Source organism: Taeniopygia guttata, chromosome 3 (genome assembly GCF_048771995.1).
Source record: "Taeniopygia guttata chromosome 3, bTaeGut7.mat, whole genome shotgun sequence".
NCBI lineage: Eukaryota > Metazoa > Chordata > Aves > Passeriformes > Estrildidae > Taeniopygia > Taeniopygia guttata.
Genome location: NC_133027.1, coordinates 95,145,520 through 95,173,230, shown reverse-complemented (window position 1 = coordinate 95,173,230; position 27,711 = coordinate 95,145,520). Strand labels below are relative to the sequence as shown.

Sequence of the window (27,711 nt, the reverse complement as noted above, 5' to 3'; positions counted from 1 at the left end):
AGGCAATTTGTTGAGGTAAACAAGTTTTAAAATGTCCTTCATTGCTGATGCTCACTGCAGGTGTAAGGTTTGCAATTATGCTCCCTTAATGTGTCGTTTCATAACAGATTAGAGTTGTTTGAAGTGTGTTGCAGCTGAACAAGTCAGTCACGCTGCTTCTTTTTTGTGCTGGCACTCAGCAGTGCTGTGCAGTGAGTCAGATCAGATGCTTGTTCTGGCTGAAAACTAACCCTGAAACCATGTCCTGAGATGATCCAGCATAACTCATTTATCTGTGCAGTATAACTTGTTTGTGTTCCTGGGCTGGAAACATCCTGATAACAGCTTTGAAAAGCTGGCAAGGTGTGCAACTTCATTTTGTTGATCAGATTATGCAGATGGCTCGTGTGTTGTTCTTGCACCTGCCTAGAAAGACGCTGCAGTGCCGTAGGACGGCCTATGGAAATGAAGTCTTGTCGAACAGGATGAGTCTCTCACAGCCCTGCCAAAATTGACATGGCTCAAAGTCTTCCCCAGCTGTAATTTTCTAGGTGCATTTATCAAATCCTCTTGGATTCATGAGTGTTTCTAACTAGAATGTGATGTGTTTTTTTTTAAACAACTTCAGGTTGCTGTTTCATCTTTGTCAGCTGTTATCAAGTTTTTGGAGTTGCTGTCAGATGAGTCTAATTTTGGACAGTTTGAACTGACTACGTTTGATCTTAGTCAATATATGGTTCTAGACAATGCAGCTGTTCAAGCCCTCAACCTTTTTCAGGTAAGAAATACATACTTGAGTTAGCAACTGGTTTACAATATACTTAATTACTTAGCTGCTTAATAATGAGCCTGACTGCCCAACTGCAATTCCTCACATCCTGATTAATGGTGACTTCTACATTTTAGCTTTGTTCTAAGTTACTCTCCTGCAATGTGTGTTTTAAACATTTAGATACTCTTACCACCTTTTTAATTTTTGTTTCTTGTTGGTTTATGTCTTGGTTTAGACAGGTGTCTGTTGAGGAAGGCAAGAGCCTCCCCTGAAATGGAAAAAAAATATAGACGCCCTCCTTCTGAATTGTAAAAAAATTTAAATTAGGGTGGGCTCTCGGGCTAAAAGTATGGGATCAGGAATAACAGTTCTTTATTGGGAAAGAAAATAAAAAGATAAAATAAACAATGCAGTAAACTGCCCGAGTCAGAATGCCTGTTAGACAGGGTGTTGGCTGCAGTCCAATTGGGAATTGTGGCTGCATTCCTCCTGGAGTGTCAGATGTGGTTCTGTTGGAGCAGTGACCCTGTAGAAAAGGGTGCAGTCTTGCTCTGAAGATGCAGTGGGAGAGGCAGCTGTTCCTCTGGGAAATCCAGTGCAGGAAAACCGTGCTGGTGTTCCAGAAACTCAATGTTATATCCAGGTAGGAATGCTTGGCTCCTCCCTCTGGGTGGAGCATCTCACATTGGGATGTTTCAGTTCTTATCAGTCATGCAGTGACACTCAATAGCCTGTTATCAGCAGATGTCTCCCCTGAGAGAGGACTGGTTGTGGAAGAGATAAGGAAAACTGCCCACTTAGCAGAAGATAACGGCCATACAATGGCAAATGGAATACATCTTTCAATCTGTGACAGCTTATTTTAAATGTAGGAGAGAGAAGATCATCTAGGGGGTGGGAAGTGGCAACAGTAGTGCTGTCCTTGGGAAAAGAATACAAAACTGAGTTAGATGGTGTTAGTGGAACATGTAGCACATGGCAGGAGCAATGCCAGTGGTGTCAGGAAGGGAGGGCTGGCAGTGAACAGGACAGCACTTGAGAATATCCTGAAAGCACCATGTACTGTTAACTGTCATGTTTTGACGACAGTTTTACCTTTTTTACACACATTTTCTACAAATCCAGACAGGTTGACAGACTCCTTCATACCTCCTGCCAAATCTGTTTTTCTGCTTTGCCCATTTCTATAGTTAGAGGAAAATGTGGACTCAAAGTGATGTGTTGTATCAGCCTTTTTTCCTGTTTCCACATTAGTAAGCCCTGCTTAATGATCTTTATTAGGCTTGCACCTAATCTTGCATTTCAGATTTATAAGATGATATCACAGATTATGGCCCATGTTTAATTTGAAAGAATTTCTGCAGGAAAACAGAGTATATATTCAGCATCTGAGCTGGTTAGCCCCTGAAGAGAGATGTTCTGATTTTTTACATTTTTTTTTGTATTTCCTGCTGCTGAGCACCTCTCTAGGGAATGAAGCAAAAAGTAAGTTTCTTCTCAAGCTTTGTGGAGGGTGTTCTAGGAAGTTCTGTTTTAGCTACATTCCTTTACAAGTCCTTGCAGGTGTTACTTGTTTTGTGATAGGAAATACACACCTGTGTCTTCAGAGCAGGTTTTTCCATGGAGCAGGAAGCTGCCTGTGTGGTAGGATGTGTGTGTGGAGGTTTTTGGACAGCAGTAAAGCAAAGTCAAATTATTTTGTAATTTGAGTTGCTTTGTGAGGTATGTAGGTAAAGTTCTTATGGTGCAGCAGATGTAGTTGGTTTTATGGAATGTACTGTACCTTAAACATTGGCTGTGCTGAAGTAGGTGATTTGTGTATAATATATGTATGTATTCTGTGGCACTTCCTTACATTCAGAAGTTTTTAGTATGTCATACTGCCCAGAACACTGAGAATAGGCCCATACACTTTAGGTATTAGATATTCCAGGGGCTGAATGTGTCAGTATTGCTTCTCATGGCATTCATTTCCTCTTGTTGTGACTCTAGTTCTACATGCAGGAGCATCCAGACCTGAATGGTTACTTGCTGTTTTAGTTGCAGCTTTTCTTGTGTAGAAAGGGTTGAGATTTTAATTTCAAAGTCAAGAGTTGAAACAAACTTGTTTGTTCAATATTAACCAAAATTTTTGCTTCGTAGCTGTTTGTGTGAAAACCAAACCACAACAAAAATGCCCAAAAGGCTGTCTGGAGTCCAGCTAGTATTAAACCTGAATTATGGGTAATGAACTATAATTTGAACAGAGCTAAGTTTAGAGGTGGTTATAGCACTGCAGAGATGATCTGGGGAAGCTTGAGAGAATTCAAATAACTGCTCTTCCCCATTGCCTGATTCTGTTATGTTGTTCCCCCCCCCAGCAACCCCCAAAGTTCTCAAACCAAACCCTTGAACTTGAGTCCCATTTCTTGCTGCTTTTTTGTGATGGACAGGACCCCTATTTTTTGACCTTTAGAAGAGCAAACTAGCAAATATGTAGATGTATTGCCAGTTTTGCTACTCAAAGTGTAAACTGCCCCATGACTAGGTAAACTTTTAACTTTGCTGTTCAGTCAGGATTGGTTCCAAAACAGACAAACCCATTCCTTCCTTCCCATGTTACAGGGACCAGAGTGTAAGTACTTTAATGCTACACTGTTTCATTTACTATTTTTTGTGGGTGCCAAGTTTAATGGAAGAAAAACATGTTTTGTTCCTAAATAGCTGTATGTCATTCAGTGAGTGTCAGTAAACTTCAGTAACTAATTTTTTTCCCCTCTTTTTTTCTTTATATTTTTTTCTTTCATTCTTTCCAGAGTTCTGTGGAAAATGCAAATACTGCACAGTCTCTAGCTGGTTTACTGAATAAATGCAGAACGCCTCAAGGACAAAGACTAGTCAATCAGTGGATCAAGCAACCACTTATGGACAAGACCAGAATTGAAGAAAGGTAACGATATTATGTGTTTAATAGACTTAAACATGTTAGTAACTATTTTATACAAGGCCCTTTCTCTTTCAGCACAGAATGCTCAAGCAAGAACTATTAGTGGTTGGAGTCTTTTGTGTGCTACCCTGTAATGCAGTGCAGTTAGAGCAGAATGTATTTTTCCTTGAGATGCAAATTGACAGGTTACTGTTAAATTAAATGCCTTATACAATTATACATTTTAAAGAGGAGGTACAATACGTTTGGATGATCTGAATGATGCTGTTGCTACAGGCTAAGGCAGTGCAGCAGCCACTCACTGGCTTTGTTCATATGCAGATGCTCTGTCTATTTAATAGTATTTTGATGTTGTTTCAAGTTTACCAGTTTAAAAAAAAAAATCAACAAAACACACCCAAATAATTAAGCAGTTGTGACGTCTTTTTGTTCCCTGAAGAAAGCTACTTCTGGTTACAGTAGGCCACTCTAATCATGCCTAGATACTATGGGGACTTTTACTTCCTTGCCCTTTGATCCTGCCCTCTGTCACAGTGTGGCTGCCCTGCCAGGAGGTAACAGCATCAGTTGATAAGCCTTAGAGAATCTGGTAAATGTCTGCTGAGAATGCTGAGATTATTCTCAGTCCTTCAGAGAGGAAAACTGCAAGGGCTGTGTTCCTACTGTGTTTGTTTGTCTTGAGTATGTTCACTACACAAATACAGGTTACACATTTTTTTAGAACTACTCCTATATATACACCCTTTAATAATCTAAACCCAAATTTCATGCAACGCTAGCAATCAGCACTACAAAACATGTATTAAAGTGTATCCCGACAAAGCAGAAGAGGCTGGAAAATTGAATTCAACTTTGAAAGCTCTGAGGCTCTGATAGCTTTGATTCTCTGAGGCTCATATTTCAGATAAGGCATTGCAGATATGTCTGTATATGCTGTTGGGCACAGATCCCTACCACCAAAAGAAGAAATCTTGGCTTGGATGTGCTGATATTTAAATAAGTTATGCAAAGAGTAGTTGTGGTTTAAGTCCAGCTGGCAGTTAAGCACAGAGCTGTCTGCTCACCTCCCTGGAGGAATGGGGAGGAGAAGCAAAACCCAAAACACAGCACGGTACAGGCTACTGAGAAAAAATAAACTCTGTGCCAGCCAAAATCAGGATGATAGGTTTCTCCTAGATTTCTGGAGACTGAATTATTCTGCTTCTTTTCAGCAAGTTTTTCTGCTTTTCCTCATCATTTGGAGAATGGTGTGTAGTAATTTGATCAGAGCCCACTTGGAAATGTTGTTAATGTGACAGTGAAATATTTGCTCCCAGGTTTATTTACAGCATGTGTTACAAAAGCTTTCATTGCTGGTTCTTGATTAAGATACTTGTTTGTCAGTTTTGGATCCCAAGATCTGAACCAAATTTAATTTTGTGATTGTTTTTAAAATTTTGAAAGTTATAAGTCCCATCTTGTCATTTTCTTATGTCAAAGTAAGCATTAGAAATTTTAACTTTTATGTGACATGTTTGCTTATGACTGTACATCAAAAATCTTCCAAGATTGGAAGAGACAGTGTTTTCTTTATAAAACTGGGGTTGAATTGTAGGCAGAAAATGCAACTTGACCTGTTTTGTAGAGTTACTATCACTTCTGTATTTTGTGTTGTGATTCTCTGTTGCTAATGTTGGCTGCATGTAGGAAGAGGTGTATTTAAAGGAGGAGGGGAGTAATTAAATGGAGTTAAGCTCTGTGAAGCTTGTAAAGGTCAGCATATTCAAGTGTTATGAATTTGAAAGAAGTCCACTGATAACCTCCTGTGTCTTGCCCAGCTGCAGAGACCTTGGAGCTGCAATTTGTTAAAAGTACTTTGCTTTAACCTCTACTAATGGGCACTGAAATACCATAGAGACACCTCGTCACTTTATTCTGCTGTGTTCTGTCTGAATGCATCTTGCTTTCAGTGCTTGCAACTTGGATGAGCTCAATTCTCTGAGATAAAAGCAATGTAATTTACTTGTAAGTTTCATCCTCCCAAACTTTATGCTTTTCAAAGGGTGTAGGACTGTTCTTTTTTTAATCCCAAGGAACAAGTATGATAAGATAAGCTGTTAGTGAGATGTACTGACAGATTTAAATATCTTTTGAAAGATATGCAGTTGCCAAGTTGTTTTCTGAAGACTTTACAGTATATTGTGGCTGTTTTAAAGATTGCAAGCCACAGTTCAGACCATAAGGTGGTTTGAGAAGGAAATACCTGGACTGCTGCTCCTTTATGTCTCCTTTGTCATCAAGGGGAGCTACTGATTGTTTCTTAGCTTGGAGTGTGCCATGTTGAAGGACCCCATTTAACACTAACCAGAGCAAAACTCCTCCAACCAAGCAGAACTGCCCAAGCTGGACTGATGTTCAGTGGCAGTTCTGAAGGAAGCCTCCTGCTTTACTTATACAGGAGGTATTCGACTTAACTGTTGTCCCAGAGCATAAAATTGGTGTCTGAAAGTTTTACCTTTTTTTTCACAAGTTAGACTGTTGTAACCCTCTGCTAAGACCTGCAGGTGGTGCAAGTCATCTTTTGGAGATAAAGGAATCCACTTCCTCCAGTGGTTTGTAATCTGCAGTGTGTTGTTAACCTGTGTGGATAAATGGAACACAGAGTTGAATCAGCAGTCCATATTAACTACTGAAACAGTAGCAGCACAAATTAAAGTACATGGTGCACATGCTTCAGATAAAATGGTGTTTACTGACAGGAGCAGCTCCTGATGAGAACTAAAAAACAGAGGCATCTGATAGCTGCCTGTCTTGTAAGACTTGGGGTCCTGCCAGTATCTGTTTGGTTTTTCTTGATTAAAAAAAATAATTATCAGTCGTAAGTATACACAATACAGCCCTACTTCTCCTCTGTGGTATGTTCAGAAGGCAAGTACATGAGGTTCTTGCTCCTTGTCTCATAGTCAGCATATTTGAAATTAAAATTGAGTCACAGAAGCCAGCATGTGCAAATACAAATATTAATTGCATAACCAAATTGACTGCAATACAGCAGGCAGCTTCAGTATGCCATGTTTATTGTCCAGTCTGAGGAATGTGGCACAGTGCAAAATAGTGCTTGTTCTGTTATGTCCTGAGAAGAGAGTTCATGCTGAATATATTTAACTTTTTTTTTTGTATTTGGGATAAACTCTATTTGACATTTATACACATAAATAAAAGATTCCAAATCGCCTTTTTAATACTTTATGTATACTGTGGTTGTGCCTGTGTCCCATGGAAAAGGTGCAGTGGTCTCAGAGGAGTTAAAGGCTGTACTCAAACATCACTTGCTCTGATCCCAGCCTATTTTGAGCTTTCTTCCTGTCTTTCTAAATATCATGCTCCATGGAGGCCACATGGTAGAAACAAATCCTATCTCTGGCAGAGTCGGGAAGTAATACATTTGTGAAGCTCGAGGTGAATAAATGGCTAGAAGGGTAAAACTTCCAAGTTTGTAGAACATTTTCATGCATCGTGATTATTTGATTAGCAGTTTTTTTAAAAAATAAAGAAAACCCAACCCTAACTTACTGCCTTGATACAAGAAGAAACATAATCAAAGGCCCTGGCTCTCTTGGAGCACCTTGGGTGAGGCACGAGGATGGTCAAACTCTGGATTGTGTGCTCAGAGAGGTGGAAGGATCTCTGTTCTTGCTCAGTGTTTGGCTGAAGTTAGCCTTGTTTTGAGCAATGGCTGTAACCAGAGGCCTGCAGTTCCAGTGGGAATTGTTCTGCTGTTAGGGTTTCACGACTTTTGTGTTCTTTTCTAACCTGCAAAGCATTGCAGATAGGCTTTGTTGCTTTTGTCATTGTGGTTAGCAGCTCTACAAAGACCTGCAGCTTTCCTTTACAGGTCCAGACCTCTCCAGAGCCACAGTCTGAGCCCAGGCAGCTGCATTAGCAGTGGGTGGTGGCCTGTGTCCTCATTAAGGGAGGGGAAGATGTCACCAGCTTGGAGGTTTGTCTAAATGACCTCTTTAAAACGCATTTTAGGCACTGGGAGTGCTCCTAATGCCTCTACGGAAGCTTCTGAAATACAGATTGAATCTGAACAGATTTGAAGACAGAAATGTGATTTCTTATTGTCATGGAGATCATGGTGCAATAAACATTTCCCATGAAAGAAGTTGTCATTCCAGTGACATGAAAATGGTGTTGGCTTCCAGTAAGCCTGTGGAAATGTTAGGAAAATGTCACCTTTGTCATTCCAAAAGTTACCATCACTCAGTTCCCTAGAGAAATATTTGGAGCTTGAAGCTCTCAATGCTTCTTCTTTAACCCTCTTCACCTATATTTGCTATTTTCAAAGCTACTAATTTACCTCTGTTTTCTTTTGGGTTTGCTTCTAAAACTGAGGTTGCCATTGAATGCTGTCTAGAGACATTAAACAAGAGCTCTACTAGTCAAGCACACATCACACAGGCCATGTCTCTAGGAAGCAATGGCCATCAAAATCCCAGGCCCTCAAAACCTATCCAAAAGCTTAGATTGTTGTGTTGCAGAAAGACTTATTTTTAGTTTTCTTGTCTGAGGAGCTGAGAAAAAGACTCCTTTCATGACACCTTCAGGTGTGGGAAACACAGTGCTGGTGTTTGTATCCAGATCATTTGTCTTCTGAGTCAGATCAGCAATCAGTGTTGCAGATCTGTAAATTACAGGTGGCATTGAGTGGTGCAGCACTGGAGCAGGTAGTCATAGTATCTCCTAGTTGATACTTCCAGCTCGCCCACTTCTTCCACACAAGTCCTCACTTGGTGCAAAATAAATAGAAGGATTAAGCTTTTAGTCATTTCTTTTGTCTCTGAATTTTGAGAGGCTCAACAGAAATGAAAATTAAACTAAAATTTGATTGAAATGTCAGATTGGTTTTCAGACTTGTAAGACATGATGAAACTGCTATTTATTTAGGGAAATGTGAATCTGTAACTGCCTTACTGTTCTTTGGCTCTCATCCTGCCAAAAGGAGGTGGATGGCATTTTCTGCCATAGTTAAATTTTGATTAGAATCTGTGTTTAAGTATTCAGGACTGTACGGAAACTTAATATGCACAGGTGCAAAGCTCTCAGGTTTGTAACAGTGTCCTTGGTAGTCACTGTTTTGAACACTGGATACAGGAATATGGTGTGTTCTCTGTGAAAGAACAGGGACCACATTATTGTTTCTGCTTTGTTTAATTTATGCCCAAGAACATTAGAAAGGTGGCATGTTAGGACACTGCACTGGAAGCTCTTGGCAAGAAAATTTTGTCTTGACGTGTAATTTAATTTCATTTATCATGTATGATGATTGTAAGAGTCTTTAATGTTTGTTGACGTACAGTTTTGAGTTTCTTCTGTACAGAAAAATGCAAATGAAGAAATATTTGTTTTTCAACAGCTAAGAAATAGAACTTGTTCAGTATGCTCTTAGTTTGCACAAGCTTAAAGAAATGCACAGGTTAGCAGTTTAAAAGGGTATTAATGTTCATGGAGCAGTGTAATAAATGTAACCTCTTAATTTTAATAATGTATGGAAAGTTGTAAGGAATAAAGCACAAAAAAAAAAAATAATGAAAATAACTTTTCCTCAGCTGACTCTAGTCTTTGAAGACCATGCAGTAATATGGTTTATCACTGGATCCCAAAATGCCATATTTAATTAAAAAGCAAGACTGGCAGAAAACCTCCATGGCTTAAGGCATTAAGCTGGGAAACAGCCTCTGCTGCTTTCCATCTTGGGTTTCTCTGGCAGGTTTTGGGTGGAGCAGTTTCACTGGTGGGGTTAATGAAGGTACCCATGACTGGGTAGTATTTGGTGAGTCCTTGCTCCATCCTCTTCGTTTTTCTTTGTTATCATGTAAGAAATGGAGGTTTATTAGGAATTCCTAAAAGATGGGCAGTTGTTTTGTCTCATCCTAAATACTGTGTTGTTCTTGCCTTTATTCAAAGTAGGTTCTTTTTGCCTTAATGTCCTTATCACTTGCTCACACTCTCTGTGCTGTATGTAGGGTTTCTTTGGTCTTCAGGGTTTAGTGTGAAAGTTTTCCATTTGTTTTTGACTCTTGTGCACCATGCAGCAGCCTGTTGTTGTTTCATGGATGGCTCACATTAAAATCACTTTAAATCAAAGGGTTCAGTCATGCTTCCCTAACTGTGGACTGCCACCTGTTCCCTTGTAATTGGCACTTGTATTCCTGTAGCTGACTCGTTCATCTTTTGATGGAGAGTTTATCATGCTTAAACAACCGAAGTGTCATGTTAGATAGCAAATAATCCAGAAAAACTCAGCAGTTGCCAAAAGGGGCATTCCATACCTTCTGCTTCCTTTTTTTTTTTTTTTGGTCTCACAGCTAAAGATCAGTTTGATTTGGCTTGTTCACCTGATGAAAACTGGTCCATGAAGAAGTGAGGAAAGTTAATCCTTTTGCTCCTCTGCAGCTGGTCCATGAGCTGCTATTATCATGAGCATCCTAAGTGCAGGTCAACAAATACCAGAAGCCAGGATTTGTTCAGATTTCATAATCTGACTTGAGTTTGCTTTCTGCTGGTACATTGACAGTTTTAGAGATAATGCCAGTTGTTTTATGTTGTGATTTATGTTGTGAGTTAGAATGCCAAACTTGCTGCAGGAGGATAAAATGCCTATCTTGGATTGGAATAGTGAGTCTGTGAAATGAAGCCGTGCACTACCATTGCTCAGTAAACCTGCTGCTTTCCTGACAGATCTGCTGTGAAGATGCTATTAGAATATTTTTGGCTCCTACAGAAAACAGACTGTGAAAATGTTATGAAAGAGACTATATGCATGGAAATAAATATTGGGAAGACAAAAAATTTGTCTCTGACAAAGATTTTGGGAGATATTTCTTGTTTTATGAGCTATCCTCATATCACTTTTGTCTGCACAGGTCCTTGAGGGTAAGAGGCTGCTTAGTCCAGCAAGATTGCAATGGGGTTTGAGGTGGGAAAGGATTTGCTGTGTTGAATATTCAAAATTCAAGTTTGTTGGTATATAGTCTGTTTTTTTCTTTTTATAAACATGCATGTTTAAAAATTGGGAACACTTGTTTATCATTCTGTGAAGTAGTGTGTTACTATAACGTGAGAATTTCCCCTTTTTATGCTAGTTCCTCTTCAGGTGAGCTGTTTAATTCATTGGGGTAATAATTTTGTTATTCCTTAACTGTGAAAGAGGAGGGGAGTGGGATCAAATCTAAATAGGGCTGTTACATAAAACTGGGTTGAGTGGCAGGTCTTGGTAGTAATTAAAAAGTACAATTAGAAAGTACTTTGTTCTTATTTGGCAAATACAGCTTTTGGGAAAAGGAAGTAATGGTTTGTTTTCCTTGTCTATCAGTAGGATAGTGACTGGTACTGTATGTAACACACCCAGGCCGAGGAATGGGAAATAAAAGACACCTGGTTCTGGTTTGGAGTGTGACTGGGGTGATTGTGTAGGTGTAATTTGGATGAACAGGTGTATGAAAGTTTTGTCAGAATCTAGACAGGAGCAACACTTCTTGTTTTAAAGGTTCTGATCCTTTCAGGGCCCGAGTTCTGTAGAGCCAGGGCTGGTCTGCCATGGGAATGTGGAGTAGTCCCAGGTGAACCCTCAGCAGGAGGTGGTGACAGGGAGATGTCGCCGTGTCCCTGCTGCAGGTGGCCTTCAGTCTCACCTGGACAGAAGCAGTGGGAACCCTGGCAAGCTCTGGTCACCTCCTGCCTGCAGAAATGCTCCTGCAGGCTCCCCCCTGTACTCCTGTGCAGCACAGCTCACAGCTGCCCTGCAGGTCCTGGCCATGGGCAGGGTGGTGTCAATGAGGAGAGCTGCCAGCCTTGCCTTGCAGGTGAAGGAAAGATGATTCCTTCTCTTCTCCCCCTCTCTTCTTCTCCCTCTCTTCCTGCATCACAGTCCTGCACTTGCTCCTCAGTTCTGGCTGCAGGAGGCCAAGCAGAGCTCTGCTGCTGTGGTGCTGCTTTATTTGCATGTTCTTCAGCATGATGCCAGGCACTTGCTTCCCTCAGGGTCTAAAAATATTGCTGTTGCAGCAGTCCGCTTCAGGAGCGAAGCCTTAATTGCATCAAGTGGTACTTTGCTGACAAGAATTAAGACCAAATGTTTTATTTTTCTGCTGAAGAATTGTTTTCTTCTTTACTTTGCTTGATCTGCTGAGGTCGGAAAGTTCATAAGCACTTGTGCAAAAATAATGAATTATTGGTGACATCAGACTTGGATAAGTATCTTGTGAGGAAAAAAATCCTGTGTTATTTTAACTGCTTTTCCTGATAATTGTGTTTTATTTTTTATTCTGATCTCACTGTCTTGCCTCATAGTCAATACGTGCTTGTTTTTTGTCAATATATGCCATAGTTTTCAATGCTTGATTTTTATAAAAAATAGTTACTTTGTGCCTGGTCCCCCTGATAGAATCCCAGAGCTTTAATTTGTTCTCTGACCTTTGACATAATACTCAAATAGTGTATTCAGAAATTTGTGTAGAGTCTGTTGCTTCCCTGATCCATATTAATTTTATGTTATATAAATATAACTGATATAGAGTAGTGTGAACTCTGTTTGCTTGGAAGACTGCATTTATTTGAATTACAAAATTTCTCTGAAAATGGACTGCCCTGAACTTAGAAATACCCATTATTGTTATCATGGTAGGATGATTTAGGGACTAATTAGGGAAGCTAGAAAAGGCATGAGACTGATATTTGACTGTGGCTTTTTTACTTTGCTTAATATTAGAAGTTTAACAGCAGGGAGCCTGATCTGCAGCTGCCTAGTAGCGCACTGCGTACCCAGAGCTCTGGAAAGTGTGTGCAGTTTGATTTCTGTGGCTCTCCTAGGGTCTAAAGCTGCTCTTCAAACCTTGCACTCTGTATTACAAGGGATTATACTTCAGCAGGGCTGTGAAAAATAGGATATTCACGGTCTCTTCAAGTTACATTTAAGATTAAAGGAGAACAGGAGCGGGTTCTGAAGAGCTGCACTGTTACAATGGAGTGGAGGGCAGTTGTTAGTGCTCAGTGCATTCTGAGAGCTTCAGCTCCCTGCCTGCAGATAGATCCCTTGGCTTAGTTCTTGTAAAACCTGATGGAGAGAGTGTGGCAGGTGGAAGAGCAGTGGGTAGCAGCCCTATCTCACACTTCTCCTGGTGGCAGTGCTGCTTTCTGCCAGCTTTTTGAGGGCATAATTCCCTAACTTTCAGTCAACATCAGGACATAGCTGGGCTTGTCCACAGCTGGCAGGGCCGCCCCCGGGTGAGGTGGTTGAGGGAAGCCAGGGGTGTGAAAAGCAAACCCAGCCACAGAAATGAAGATGTGTGTTTGAGGAGGGGGCTGCAGCTGGGAGCATCACGCTCCGTGTCAAGCTGAGGTGCCCACAGCTGCCTCTCCCAGGGTTTGTTCCTCCACTCTCTGTGGCTGGGCTGGGTACAGAGCAGGACAGCTCTCCAGCTGTACACCTGAGCCAGGCCCTCTTTGGTCTCTCTGACTTCTTCGTTTTGGCAGAGGGGAAGCTTTGGTACTCTGTTTGGGTCTAGAACTGTGAATGACTGCAAAATCTTTTAAGAAGCTAGAGAGATGATCAGAGTCCAAGGAATGCTGTCGTCTTACTGGGGTGGCAGCATTGTCTCTCTAAGAGCACAGGCATTACAGGTGAACTGGGAAATGCATCCCGCCGGGGCTCTTTGTTCCTGATTTGCTGTTTCTGTTAATCTACTGTATGGTACAATATCTTCTAATTTGTTAAAAGCCTGTAATTTCACACCCTCACATGAAACAGTAATGCACTTCAAATTCTGAACTGAGGAAGAATATACACTGTTTGACTTCTTCACTATCATCTTCAATGTTTTCTTTTGTAAGCAACTATCTTTTAGTTTAGCTTTTTGAGGGTGTTTAGGTTGTGACAGTGAATTTCAGGGAGGGAAGCTGTGAGGTAATTTGATAATACAGAAACATTCAGAAACTGAGGAAACAAAACCAGCTTTGTGCTCACATGGCAGGACGAAACAATGAAAAGGTTGCACGGTTTGGGCAAGGGCAGGTGGGAAAGGTTTTGAGCCATTTAGCTTGGAGGGGAGTCCCTGTGAAGGCTCAGGCTGCTCTTTGTTTGGCAGATAGTAGGAAGAAGTCTGGGTGTCTTGGAATTGGCTGGGTTGTCTGCTTCTGAATTATAGGCCCTTGTGTGTCCATGCAAATTTGGGAGAGCTGGAGGAGAGCTTGCTCAGGTGAACAGCTTGTGATACTCAGATGTTGCCCTGATTTTTTAAAGTGTTAAATTTTCTTTTACAGTTCTTTTGAAAGTTTTAAAGTTCTCATAAAACTTCTTCAGCCTTCTGATCTGTTTACATATTTTTACTAGGGTTCTCATACACTGTTCATGTAAATAACAATTGTTTTGCATTCTTCTTTGTGAGAGGATTGATGGACTGTTGGTTTGACCAGTGTGGTTGGAGAGGTGGTAATTCCATCCTCCAATCCATGGTCAGCTCTGGAATTCTATAAATACCAGATGCTTGAAAACGCTCTCTTTTTAAGCCTTTGCACTTACCAAGCGTTTGTATACTTACTTCGTGTCCAATAGTGACACTCAGACACAAGATTTTGGAGTTTGAGTGATACTGTATTTCCAAATTGGTACAATTTCATTAAAACAGCAGTAAGATTTTGACCCTTTGCTTGGGATATTCTGTCTAAAATGTAAGAAGTGCTGGAGAGGTGTGTGTACAACTCATGCAGAAAGCAACATTCTGAGTTCTTGGTGAATCAAAAACCTGGATTCAGATCTAGTGTGTTCAAAGCACTGGAAGAACTTGTGCCTGTGGTGGGGCCCTTCCAAGGCTATACCTGTGGCTTGGGCAAATGTTGCCTCCAGCTGGAGCTGCCAGAAACCAGAGCAACTTCTGGCTGTGCAAAGGCTCCAGTATGAGCTGAGTGGGTCCTGAGATCAGTGATCCTAAGCCTATGATGTATGACTAAAATAAAATGGCTTTTGATGGTATTAGTCTCTCTAAAGCTGCTGGTTCTTTATTCCTCAGGGTTTGTGTTACATTTATTTCTGATTGTTTGCAAAAACTGCTGTATTTTCATATAAAAAGTCTTCGGTGCATAACTAAGCACTTTCAAAAGCATGCGTGGGTTGCCTAGCTATTTTGCATTGTTATTTCTTTGTGCTTGTCTGAGAAATTTTAGATGTTATTTTTATAAATGCATGCAACAGCTCTGATTGTCTGAGGCAAAATGACCTGGGATGGTCAATGTGATTTTTATGCTGCTGTGTGCTGAATTACTAAAGTAATTTTTAGTTACCAGGGTTCAGATTTCTGATTTAGGCTCCCATCTGCTGATCTTAGGTGTCTGCCTTAATACTTCACAGGCTGTAAAGCATACTGAAGTTCTTTGGCATGAAAAGAGCTGTGTAAATTTAAGGTCTCTACTGCTTACCTGAGGCAGCAAACTGGATTATACCTGATTTTTGGGAGAGAAATGGTTGTCTAGGGAACAACTTGGTCATCAGGAAAAGTTTATAAAGGGAGCTTAGGGGACAGTGCCTTGCTTATTTCTGGTTGGAAAAAAAAATTCTGGTTGGAAAAAAAAGTATGTGAAGTATTTATCTGTTACAGCAACTTGCTGTATCTGGGCTTCCTCCAGGATGTTAAAATACTGTGTGCCTTGTGCAAAAAAAAAAAAAAAAGCCCAATTAGAACAGGTAAGGCGGTAGGTATCCTTTTACATGTCTAGGTTAAGCATGTCCAGGGAAGATTTGCTTTGGCCACACTGGATTTAGAAGAGATCTGAGTTTGAAATAAACCTTAGGGAAACAAAATAATGGTATGTGAGGTATTTTTCCACTTTGCTTTGTATAAAGAAAACATGAAATTAAACTGCTACAGCTGTGCGCATTCTGAAACTTGTGGTGAGATGAAAGTCTAGTATATTTTAAAGCAGTCCTTAATATGCTGCTTTTGTAAGTGGTATTTCTTGATTAAAATTCTACATAATCAAGTAGAACAGTTAGACAGGAAAGGTGGTCTTAATCTGCAGTCAAAAAAAAAGTTATTTAGCAGGCAGAGAATACAAATGTATTCTCTTCAGAAGTCTCACCTGTTGGATAGTCAGGGGAGTGACAGACTTTAAATTCTTCTTAAAATAAGTCAGCTTCTCCTGTAAGAGAGGGCATTCTTAGTTTATTTCAGTGTTAACACTTTTTTCCTTGTGTTATGTGGGATTTTTAGTTAGTACAGTTTTTTCTGAAAATGTCTATGAGTAACTGGGATTTGAAGTTACTACCCTGAAGTAATAAATAAATATATATTACTCATTATTAAATATGTATTAGTGATTGTGAAAAGTGCATATGTTATGATTGGCTTTTCACAAATATTACAATGAATATTATATGCGTAGTGTTAGAAAGCTATGCTATATTAATTTTTTAAAGTAGTGTGTTAAATATAGTTTTAGGTTTTAACATAATGTAGAAATAGAGACTATGTATGTAGGGGGAGTTTGTTTTTTTTTAAGAATGAAATATTCACTTCGAAGAACACCTAAATCTTCTAAAAAAGAAGAATTTTTAGCTTCTTATCAGAAGAAACTAATTTCTTCAAGCCTTACTCAAACTCAAAAGATGCCATAAAAATTAAAAAAAAAAAAAATTGACGTACAACAAACAGAGTTTCTTATTTTAAATAAAATGTGTACATAACCATAAAAGATATATGAATATACAAGTATATTATTTTAAGGGTAATTCCTTTGTTCACAAAACATACTTTTCATAACTTAGTATCCAAAAGCATCCAGATGTCCGTAATGCTTTACTTTTTATTGTCTTATAATTCTCCTAACTCGAAACTTTATTACCCTAATTATATTACTATTTTTATAACCATTTTATTATTATTAAACTCTTAAAATTTTAAAAACCAAGTCATTAGCATTTTTCACAGTGATTACATATGGATCCCAGTTTCATGAAATGATAAAAAAACCCCTCAGAGTCCTTTTTTTGAGCAGAGGTGCTTGAGGCAAGTGTTTTCTTTCCTGCATGGACAGGGAGGTGGAGGTGCAGAGCTGTCCAGGGTTTTGTAGGATGTTGGTAGAGGAGAGATTAAAACTCCAGATGCTTTATAACTCATCTTATTGCACACTGGTTTGTTGGGGTTTTTTTTTGGTTTTTTTGGTGTGTTTGTTTGTGGGTTTTTAGTTTGGTTTCTGTTGTGGTTTTGTTTGTTTGATTTGTTTGTTTTGTTTTTTGGGTTTGTTTGGTGCTGGCCAATCTTCCTGAGGCATTATAAATACTGTGTTTCTTCTAACTGTGACTTTTTATTTCAGTCTGTTAGCTTAGTTATTATTTCTACACCCAGAATTCTTTTCTTTCTTCATAAAAATCTATCTAGAAATCTGGCATGGGTAATGTTTTCTATTAACTTAAACTTTGATATTTAGCTGTATAAGAACCTAGAAATAGAATTAGACCCTCCTGACAATGTCTGTGTTGAGGCACCTTAAAATGGTGATGAAAAATGCTGCACAGGTAGCAAGGGAAGGAGCAATCTCTTCTGGTGTCAGATGTGATGCAGACATCAGTGGAAGGGAAGCAGTGTGTGAAGGCTCGGGAAAGTGTGTGACATATATGAGGTTGAGAAAAACAGATTTTTGTTGTCTTTTTCTCTGTGTGTGTGGTACATTGGGCTTTTGTCAGAAGCTGGTTCAAGAGATGCTTCTGATTAACAGCAAAACCGAGGAGAAGATGGAATGTTTTGAGTTGGGTTCTGGAATATACAGCAGAAACTTGGAGATGAGTGTTTTTTTCCCTCTCTCTGTCTCCCAGAGCACACTAAGCCTAATGATACTTGTTAGAGCACAGAATTCAAAGCTGGTAAACAACCATGGTTGTGCTTAGCAGGAATAAAAGGTGGTTGCTGTTTCCAAATTAAAGCACTGGTGATGCAAATAAAAACACTGGTGATGCTTTTCAGTTACATTAGCTGCAGTCTTGCTAGCTGTTTTTGCAAATTTAAATAACTGTCTTGAAACAGAGATTTCCTTTATGTTCTAGTGTGGTGTCACTACATAATTGTTTCTGTTATCTTGACTCTGCTGCCTTAGATCTGTGGTGGAAAGGTTTGCCCTATTTTCCTTTCCTTTTGTCTGTGTGGCAGAAATGAGTTATCTAGTCTTGTCAGCTCTTGTTTGGTTACACTTTCTTCGATTTTTAAAATGTGTTTAATTTGGAATTTCCTTCCCCCCCCCCCCCCAGTTGAACATTATATTAAAAACAACCTATCATTTGATTTCATCGTTACTTGTAAGCATTATTCATGGCTAATGGTTTTCTATTCAGCAACCTTGTATGTATTCTTACCAACAGGAAATTTTTATGCAAAATGTGGCATGAACACAAACCTGTCAGATGTATCTTTGTGGTTGGCAAGTGTAGGGGGGAAGACAGAACACTACCAGAAAGGTCAAGAAATGTTAGTCTAATTATCATGGTTTTGGCAGAGGAAAATTGTTCGTGCTGATCTGAGAACTCTTTGAACTTGTCATTGTGGACAAAAGAGGAGGGGAAAAAATAAATTAGAGCTCTCAAAATGCCTTTGACAGGTCTTATCCAAGAGGCTGTTGAACAAGCTGAGGGAGTCATGGGATGAAAGCGAAGGGTTTGGCAAAGGGCAAAAATGGGAAAAAAAATCTAGATCCCGGTAAAGATAAGCTCAAGACTACAGAAGCTGTGCTTGAGATGTTATTGAATGACTTACAGCAGCTGTGCAGAATTTAAGAAGTTTTCAGAAGTGATTCTGTGCATATAACTGTATGCTAGGATTATTGATTTTCTAAGGACCTCTTGGAAGAGAATCTAAGCTCTGACTTTAAACAAAAGCCATGAGAGGGCAAGATAGCATCTGATGTTGATGGCGAACTAGAATTTTGCACATTCTTGCATGTGTGAAATTGGTCATCAAAATGAGAAAAATGGTTTTTATACGTGAAATTTCAAAGTTAAAATCATGGAGTAGTCAGTAGTTTAAGCAGGTTGGGTAAACCCAGAAAACTCTTGTTTCCTGCTGCAGGCAGGAATAGTATTTCTCTGGATTAAAATTCACTTTTCATACTGGATAAACATTCCAAATGTTTCTTCCTGGTGCTTTTTTAAAGTGAAGAAATGCTGGGATTTTTTAAAGTGAAGTAAGGTGCTTTTAAACAAGAAATTCATGCAGTTTTCCTTATAATAAAACTTGAAGGTATTTGCAACTAGTTCCTCTTTACGGGTCGATGGTGTGATGGTATTTTGATAATGGAAAAGTAATGAATAAGTTTACAAATCTTGCATCATACCTGGGAAGTGAGAGGACATCACATCAGGATAGTACAACCTCTTGTGTGTTTGCCATGACTATAACTGTTGAACACCAGGGAAGGTAACAGTAGGAATACATGGGTATGCTAAATAGAGAAGATTATAATAAATTCTGCTTTGTTTTTGCCAAAGGAATTGTTTCCAGATTACAGGACTAAAAATGACTGAGCTGCTTTGTTCCTGTGGGGAGGTTCATGTTGGCAGGTTGGTTCCTTCTCTAAACCCTTAGGGGGAAGGAGCACATCTGGTTAGTGGGCTCATATTTAGGCTGTTAGGCAGTTGTATCAGGTGTCTTTAGTTTGGTTTCATTCTAATTGCTTTTGTTCCCCTCAATATTTAAACAATATCCGGTCTTTAAAAGCTGTGTTTGGTCACTGGTTGCTGCTGGCACTTCTGAGAGAAGAGTTTGTGATGTGAGCCCTAAGTGAGGTCTGCCCTGGGTGAGGGCTTTGTGATAAACATGGCAATGTATCTGCTGTGAAGAGATCTTGTATTCTTGTTATTCCTCCAAACCATTTGACAGAAATCTGAAAGCTAGAAATCGTGCTCAGAAACACCAACAGGGATCAGAATGGAAAATTGCTTGGCTTTTATGATGTTTCTCATAAAAGTCTTGTTCTGTGTTCTTGAAGTTGATATCTTCAGTATTTTCCTCTCTATTTCTGACAAGCTTAGTGTACATGCTGAAACTTTAATGTTTCTTTTGGAAGTAAAGCACCCTTATGTGTCACTAATGTCAATCTCTCAAATTATGTATTAAGACTGTAGTTGAATGGATAAATGTAGAGAAAGGATCCTTCTCTCATCTTTTTCATTGATTTTTTTTTTTTTTTTGGGTATAATACAGAAAATTCACTGGAGTGTGGGGGTAGAATACTTTTTGAAACAGAAGGATTTTTTGTAGACAGAAATGTACCACTACCTGTCCAGGGCTGTCTACCTCTTGTGTTGCTTTAGCCAAAGCCTTTGTTTCCTGTCTTTGCTAATTACCTGGGGCAGTGGACCGTGTTAACCCCTGTGTAGTGTTGCCAGTGTCTGGCACTCTGCACAGCACTGCAGTGTGTAATGTAGAGATTTCTGCTGTCAGAATGACAAAAAAATCGTCATTTCCAATGCAGTTTGCAAATGCAGATGTTACTGTAATTGAAACAAGTTCATTTTTCTGCCAGTAAGCAAACCAGCAGGAATAATGTGGTGCAAGCTGTCCTTTCCTTGCTTGCATGTCTCTAGATAAAATTAACTTCTCTGCTGAAGCAAAGATATTGATAGATATTATTAACCAGAAATCAGCACAGTATGTAATATGGGGAGGTCTCTGAAGGAGGCAGAGCTCTTCCTTGGTGTTCTGAAAGTGTGATCAAAGAACCCTGACCCCCCCGGCGTTCCAAAATTAATAATATCCGACTTCTTTTTTTAACTGCAAATGCAAAATGTGTAGGGATGGCAATATTAACGGATGCAAAAACCCAAAAAAAAGTATGAAATTGTGCTCGCATTCTAGTGGAGAAATATAATTTAATGCTCTGTCACTTCTTACTGAGATTTTATGCTTGCTTTCAGCACTTAAAGAATATTTATTTCACTATTTTAAAGCCCCCATACCTAAAAAAAAAAAAAAAAAAAAAAGAAACAGAAAAAAAACCCCAACAAAACACTAAACCAAAATGTCAGGGAGCAACAGAGCAAGGGAAGGCAAGCTGGGAGTCAGTGGTGGCAAGGCTGGCAGATAGTGCCCTCACTGATAAGAATGCAGTTCCCCGATTTTGTCATTAGGCAAACAGTAGTTTGGAAGTAGTTGGCATGGATTTACAGAGGGAAAATTGTGTCTGGCTAACCCAGTAACCTTCTACAGTAAATAGACTAGGTGGTTGGATAAGGGAAGAGCAGGAAATGTTGCATATTGTGGCTTGAGCTGTCACTGTCTCCTGTGACATCTCACAGAGTAGGGACTAGTGGTGCACTGAAAACACCCTCAGCTGCCAGGCTCAGGGGCATGAAGTCCCCATGGAGGTCAGTCACTGGGGCTGTGTTCCAGGGGTTGGCAGTGGGACAGCCTTGGGGACCCCCAGGATTTGCAGCTGGCTTTAGCTGTGACTCTGCTTTGAGCAGGGCTTGGAGTGGTCAGTGCCTTCCAGCCATGAGGATTCCCATCCTGTGGTTCAGGCTTGCACTGCTGCACAGTGTCCATGCTGGCCCTGACCACAGGTAGCTAAACTCTGCCAGCAGTGGGGTTTTTTCCTCTTTAATACCTCTTCTTCCATAGACTACTAGAAGACTTTTTTGGTAGTGAAGGGAAAGGATTAATCTCAAAGTGAATTCTGAGTCAGCTTTACCTGCAGGACAGATGTTGGTATTTGCACTTGGAAAAATTGCACTCCAACGCTGTTCATTAGAAACCCTGACTGTTCAAAATACAGAAGCTTGACACGAGTTAAATCTCCTTGTTTTCTCAGCTCATGTGTTGTCCTGTTTTCATTTGTTTTTGTTTTTTTTTTTTTTTTAACCAGGGAAGTTGGCCAGTGGATACAGCCATGGAGAAACTACAAATAGAAATTGTCAGATAACTGGTCACATAAAAGAATTACAGATCATGCCATGCTAATCATGGTTATGAATTTCTTATGTAGGTTGAATTTGGTTGAAGCTTTTGTGATGGATCCAGAGCTACGTCAGTGCCTTCAAGAAGATCTGTTACGACGCTTTCCAGACCTCAACCGGCTGGCAAAGAAATTTCAGAGACAAGCAGCAAACCTACAAGACTGTTACCGAATGTTCCAGGCTATCAATCAACTGCCTAATGTTGTACAAGCGCTAGAAAAACATGAAGGTATTGTTACCCCCATCTATTCTCAGTGTTTTGTGGTATACTGATGATGCAAAGAAATAGAGCGTAGATTTCCAAAGATGACTTTTTTCCCCTGTGTGCTTTTGCTGCAGGAATAAAGCTTAAACACATTTGAATTTTACATGAGCTGAAATTCCAAAATGTCAGTCAGATACTTAAAAATATTCATAGTCAAATCTTTGCAGGAAAATGTGCTCCAATTAGTGTGTAGCTGGGATGTTGAACTGTTGGGTGGTAGTGTGGGAATCTTTGACACGGACTTGTCACTAGGAATTCCTGACCAGCTGTGCGTGTACTGTGATGTTACACACGAGATACCATTCATACAATAGTGTTGTCATCCACTTTGGGTTGTAATTAAACACAAAATCCCCCCAGTTTAAGTATTAGTGGTACAACTCAAATGTTTGAGTTTTTTAAATCATAATGCTTCTGCATTTGATACAAGTAACATGGCAGGATTTCTTGCAGTCCTCATTAGTAGGAAGCACAATGCCGTGTCAAGCAAGTTTAGAAAGTAAAAAAGCTGCTGTTTTTTCCCTTTTCTGTATATTACCAAGAAAATGCAGAATAAGATCAGCATTCAATTTAGCAACAGCAGTTGTAACCTACCAGAAAGCTCATTTCTATAGAAGCTCATTAATTTGTTAGAAATGCCCTTTGTGTAAAGCAAGCACCAAAGCCTGAAAAACAAATGTTTTTAGAAATTGTATGGCTACAAAAATTTCTTTCCTCTATTTCAGTAGAAAATAAAGCTACCCAGTGTCTTATACTTTTCTGTACTACAGTTTTACGACTTCAGTAATGAAGCTTCTACAATATTAATCTAAAAATAAATCAATTTTTTATTGGCTGCGTTATTTCCAAGAGCAGTTAAGATCTGAAACTCTGAAGGAACTGACGGATGTAACTCTTTGGTTTGTGTTTGTTTTTAAAAAGCTGTGTCACTCTTCAGCTGCCTCAGTTGTGTCCATTTGGCTTTTCCAAACAGACTCTGCTTGTTTTAGCCTTGACATGGAGCTCTTGGATTCCCATCCTGTACTGAGGTGTTAGTTCAGAATGCTTGCTTCCTGTATTTACTTCTTTTTATATTAGTTGCCATTTGGATCAACAGAGTTCCTCTATCATAACACTGGGGTAGGAAAACAATTCCATTTTTAGAGTTTTGAGGAGCAAGCTGTGTAAGGCAAACTGCTAAGCTCACCATATGGAAAAGTTAATAGACTGCAAAAGGTTCTTCCTGTTCTACACATGAATCAGTTGGACTTAGTAGGGCAGTCACCAGCAGTGTATTAAAGATAGTTTAAAATAAGTGGCATGTTATTTTTATTTTTCTTTGTACTTGTACCACCTGTTCAAGGTATATGAGTGGTCTGGTAATTTTCAGTGTACATGAGTGATTCAGACTGGATCTGGTAATTTCTGTTTCTGACTGTACAGAATGTTGTAACTCATCAAGGGTTGGAAAGTCAGAAAGATTTTTGGCAATTCTGAGTATGTGCCAGTTTCAGAACTCCCTTGCCTATGAATGGCTGTGGTGATACAGAGCAGCTATGGGGACATAGAACAACCACGAAATCATCAGCTGTGACTGACTTTCCCTCAAAATGAAGCATTGTGTTGTTGAAATCTTTGTTTTTATGGATGGTGGAACCTGAGGAGGAGGGTGATGAGTGAAGATGGCTTTTTTCTGGTTTGGCCATAAGGTGGGAAAGGACTCTGAGTCATCAAATCATTTTGCTCTAGCTAGCAAAAGAGAGCAGTTGTTCATTACTCTGACTGCTGGGGCATGAAATTTGGGTCCTTACAAGATTTCTGTCTTCAAGAAGCTGCTGAAGCATCTTCCTTCCCATCTCAAACAAACACTCTTTAAGTCTGTAAATATGCAGGCTACAGGAATTGTGTGCTGGGTGTCAGGTGTATTTTTACCATACTGTGAACAGTGACTGAATACCCCTTACTGCTTTCTTCAGTCCTGTTCTTTCCCAGACTGTTGCACTGGTGTGTTACAGCCTGTAACTTGGCTGTTTCCCATCCTTTGTCATATCCAACTGATTATTCCCTTACTCATAGTGGAAGCACATTTATCTATCAACGTGTCATCTTACTCAGTGTTACATTTTACTTCATTTCTATTAGCCCAGTTTTCAAGGTGTTGATCTATTTCTGGTTTATCTTATTCCAATATAAGCTACTGATAGCTTCCATATTTTAGTGGATTTATAAGCAGCCTTCTGTTCTGCATTTATATGAATTCACACATCTTAAAAAGATAAATGCATCTGTGAGTCCTGGAGGAACTGATGTCCTTTCAGCTTGTTTATCATTTGCAAGTGGGTGATATCCTCTTTATCTGCACTCTGGTCATGGCATAAATCGTAGCTCTTGCACTCTGGCACCTCCTGTGCCACCATGCTGAATGCTTTAGAAGAGCCCAGATTAGGTCTGCAGCATCCCCTTTGTTTCAGGCATTCAGTATTTCAGACAGATGTTGCACCATATGGATATTATCTGCCTGTAGTAAACCTATACTATATTTTATCCCAATTTCCATTGTTCTTTTCCTTTTACCCCACTTTCCATTGCACTATCAAAATGACTGGTGCACTTATCCATGGGGATTTGTTTTGCCTGGATAGAGCAGTGTCATTTTGCTGCCAAACTGTGTGTTTCAAGTCTGAAGATTAGTGTTTTGTTTTAATTGCCAGACAACATTTTAAAACCCTATGAATTGTCAAGTCTTTAACATGTGTAATAAACACTTGTCTGTGCTTCAGTAAGTAAATTATGGTTTAAATTAAAAACTGCACCTGGGCACAGATTGGCTTTGTGATCAATATATATCTCAGCTTTTGATTAGTCTTTCTCTCAGCGGTTAGTTTCCATCCTAATAAAGTTGAGTAGGTGCAAAAGAGGATTTTTTTTTTACTATGCACCTTCTCTATTAGTTTATGAATACAGGTGCAAGATATGTTGGAGTTTAATTTAGAATTTTTCAGTGGTGTTTCTTGCGCATATTCTCATAATGCCAGGTGTTTTAAGAAAAGCATATGCAAATAATTTTTGTAAACCCTCATTATTCACTGAATCCACTGTTTTACTTCCTTCAAGTGCTGGACACAGTTTGAAGTTCGATTAAAAATGAAAATAAATTTTGCAGTGTATCAGTTGGACCTATATAAATGAATGTATGTAAATACATCAGTATTTTATTTACTTAATAAATTAATATATTCTGATTCTAATATATTCTAACTTTTGAATGTGACATTTGCTGTGGTATCTCAGATATACCCTTCAAGCTTAAATAATGAAATGGCATCATGAAACTTCCCTACTCAAGAAAACAAATTATAATACTACTTTAATTTCAAGCACAATTGTTTCAAGAATATGGAAGATAATTTCATTGTGTTTGCTGTGTATTCTGTCAGCTGGAGCACTGGGAAGTGCTAAGTCCATTCTGAAGAATGGACATGAAACTTCCGCTCTTCAATCTCTTCCTTCTTTGTTGAATGCTTTTATTTTATAGGTTGGTTTAGATGTGTCTTCTTACAGGAGGGGAAAAAAACAAGATATTAAGAAAGTAAGCAAGAAATTTGGAATTTAAAACAGTGTTTATTTAATATCTCTTGCTTTTGAAGATTTTTAGTCAACAGAAAACTCCATTTTTGCAACTCTAGTAATCTCTCAACAATATGTAACTTTTTTCTCTAGTAATAGATATTAGTTTAGAACTTTCATTTTAAAGGTTTGACAGACTGGGGAAGTAAAAAAGCATGGTAGAAAAAACTTTTTCTTTCTACTTCAAGTGAGAGAGGAGAGATTCACTTGGCTCCTCACTGTGTAACTTCTGTAAATTTCTGTGGCACTTTTTCTATAAATTTCTATTGCACTTTTTCTATAAATTTCTATGGCAATTTTCGTATAAATTTCTATGGCACTTTTTCTTAGAAAAGGCTAGGACTTTTTTCTTGGTTTGGTAAGAAATTGGGAGGCTCTGGATTATCCAGAGCTTAATTCTGTATTTCTCTGTTAAGGTGCCCTGCCTGTAAACATTAGAGGCAAGCAACCTAATTCTCTATGTAATTCAGTGAGTCTAAGCTCATAGCATTGGATTCATTTTGAGACATTTTTTGTAAATCATATAGTCAATAATGCTAATCTTTCTGTGGTTAAATCATAACTTGAAGTGGCTGAAAAGATGTAAACATGCATTTACTGACAGAACGTTTCCACAGCTGGCTGCGGGATATAGGTGCTTATTTCTAGCTTATGTGTACCTGAATAAAATACTTCCTTCACAAATTTGGCAATATCTGTGCATGTTGAGTTGACTGTGAACTGCTCTTGGTGTTCAATGCTTTTGGTGCCCCATGGACTTCCAACCAGTATGTGTTCTGTGCAGTTTGACTTGGTGCTACAGAGGATCTCTGTTAATCTTGATGCCTTCCTCTCTAGTGGGAAGAAGTGACTGTAAAGACCTGGTTATACTATGTGGTCGTTTTTTGTGGAAAACAAAAGCTGATAACGTACACTTCAGTTGCTATGTGCATATTGTAATTACCAAATAGTCCCAGTATTATGTAGCATTTTATTAAGAAAAATTAAAAGCTGTGAGTGTGGAAGATGAGACCTACCTTCTTTGCAGAAGGTATGTCAACTTTTTATGTGCAAGAACTGGTAATATTCAGACAGCAAGTTTGCTTTTATACTGTTGTTGTTTTACTCATAGTAGAAAGGAATTAACACCCCCAGTTATGAACAAAGGTGACAGAATAGGTACAAGCTTAATCAGAATGTAGATGGGATAATGCCAGTTTTAGAAAAAGGTACATGTGTTTCAGTGAAATAATCATAGCCCATCTTTGTAAGATTAACCAGATAAGCAGTTGTGTTGTTGATCTTAGATAACTGAATTCTGGTAAATCTGTGGGGGTTTCTGAATGATAATTTTTCTTGTTTGTTTGTTTTAGGAGCTCACCAGATGTTGTTGTTGGCTGTATTTATAACACCTCTTAATGATATCTGCTCTGACTTCTCAAAGTTTCTGGAGATGATAGAAACAACGTTGGACATGGAAAAGGTATGAAATGTTCTGTGAGTGGGGTTTACTCAGCAATTAAAGCTTCTTATTGAGCTTTGCAGTCTGCCCTATATGAACTAAATGTAATTGATCTTCTGTATTAAGTACCTAGTAATAATTTAGCTATATATATAAATATATGCTGCATTTAGAAATATATGAAGGCTGTTATTAGTATATCAAGGTACTCAACAGGATATTCACCCACTATCTGAAATTACCTAGCCAGTGAAAAAATTATTTGGGTACATTGATGCTGTGGACCTGAAACTATGTTTTAAAGATCTCATCAGTATTAAAAGTGGAGAAGCAATTTTGTCATTTCTCTACTTCTTTGTATTTTTAAAGTTACAGTGATATGTGTCAAATCTAGAGTGTACCCCAGGGTATGTTTATTACTTGGGGAGTCTTTTAGGATTTTCCTTTTTTTTTTTATTAACCAGGGGTTAGGATTATTCTAAGTGAAGGTCTCAGCTGACTGTAGAAATAAGAGAACTACATAAACTTGTGCCAGATATGGTAGTAAGTGCCATTTGTTGAATTTGTGAGAACTGCAGTGGGTTTAAAATTTTGAACATGCAGACTTTTCTCCAAAGGCAGGAGCACTGCATTTTCTTTCTTTGTATTGTGTTGTGCATCCATCAACTGCATTTTACTGTTTATGGAAGGACTTGTTTGATTGACATGTTGCTGTAATTTGTGATGTATGGTAATGAAGAAATTTATA

General features: G+C 38.9%; 1 protein-coding gene across 1 annotated transcript in view; it reads left to right on the top strand.

Annotated features, from left to right (window-relative positions):
• MSH2 (mutS homolog 2) overlaps positions 1 to 27,711 on the top strand; it is a 46,805-nt gene that overhangs the window by 4,094 nt on the left and 15,000 nt on the right. The window contains exons 5-8 of the mRNA XM_030268863.4: positions 608 to 757; positions 3,547 to 3,680; positions 21,681 to 21,880; positions 26,875 to 26,984. Of these exons, the coding sequence (XP_030124723.4) occupies positions 608 to 757; positions 3,547 to 3,680; positions 21,681 to 21,880; positions 26,875 to 26,984 (594 nt within the window). The remainder of the gene's footprint in view (positions 1 to 607; positions 758 to 3,546; positions 3,681 to 21,680; positions 21,881 to 26,874; positions 26,985 to 27,711) is intronic.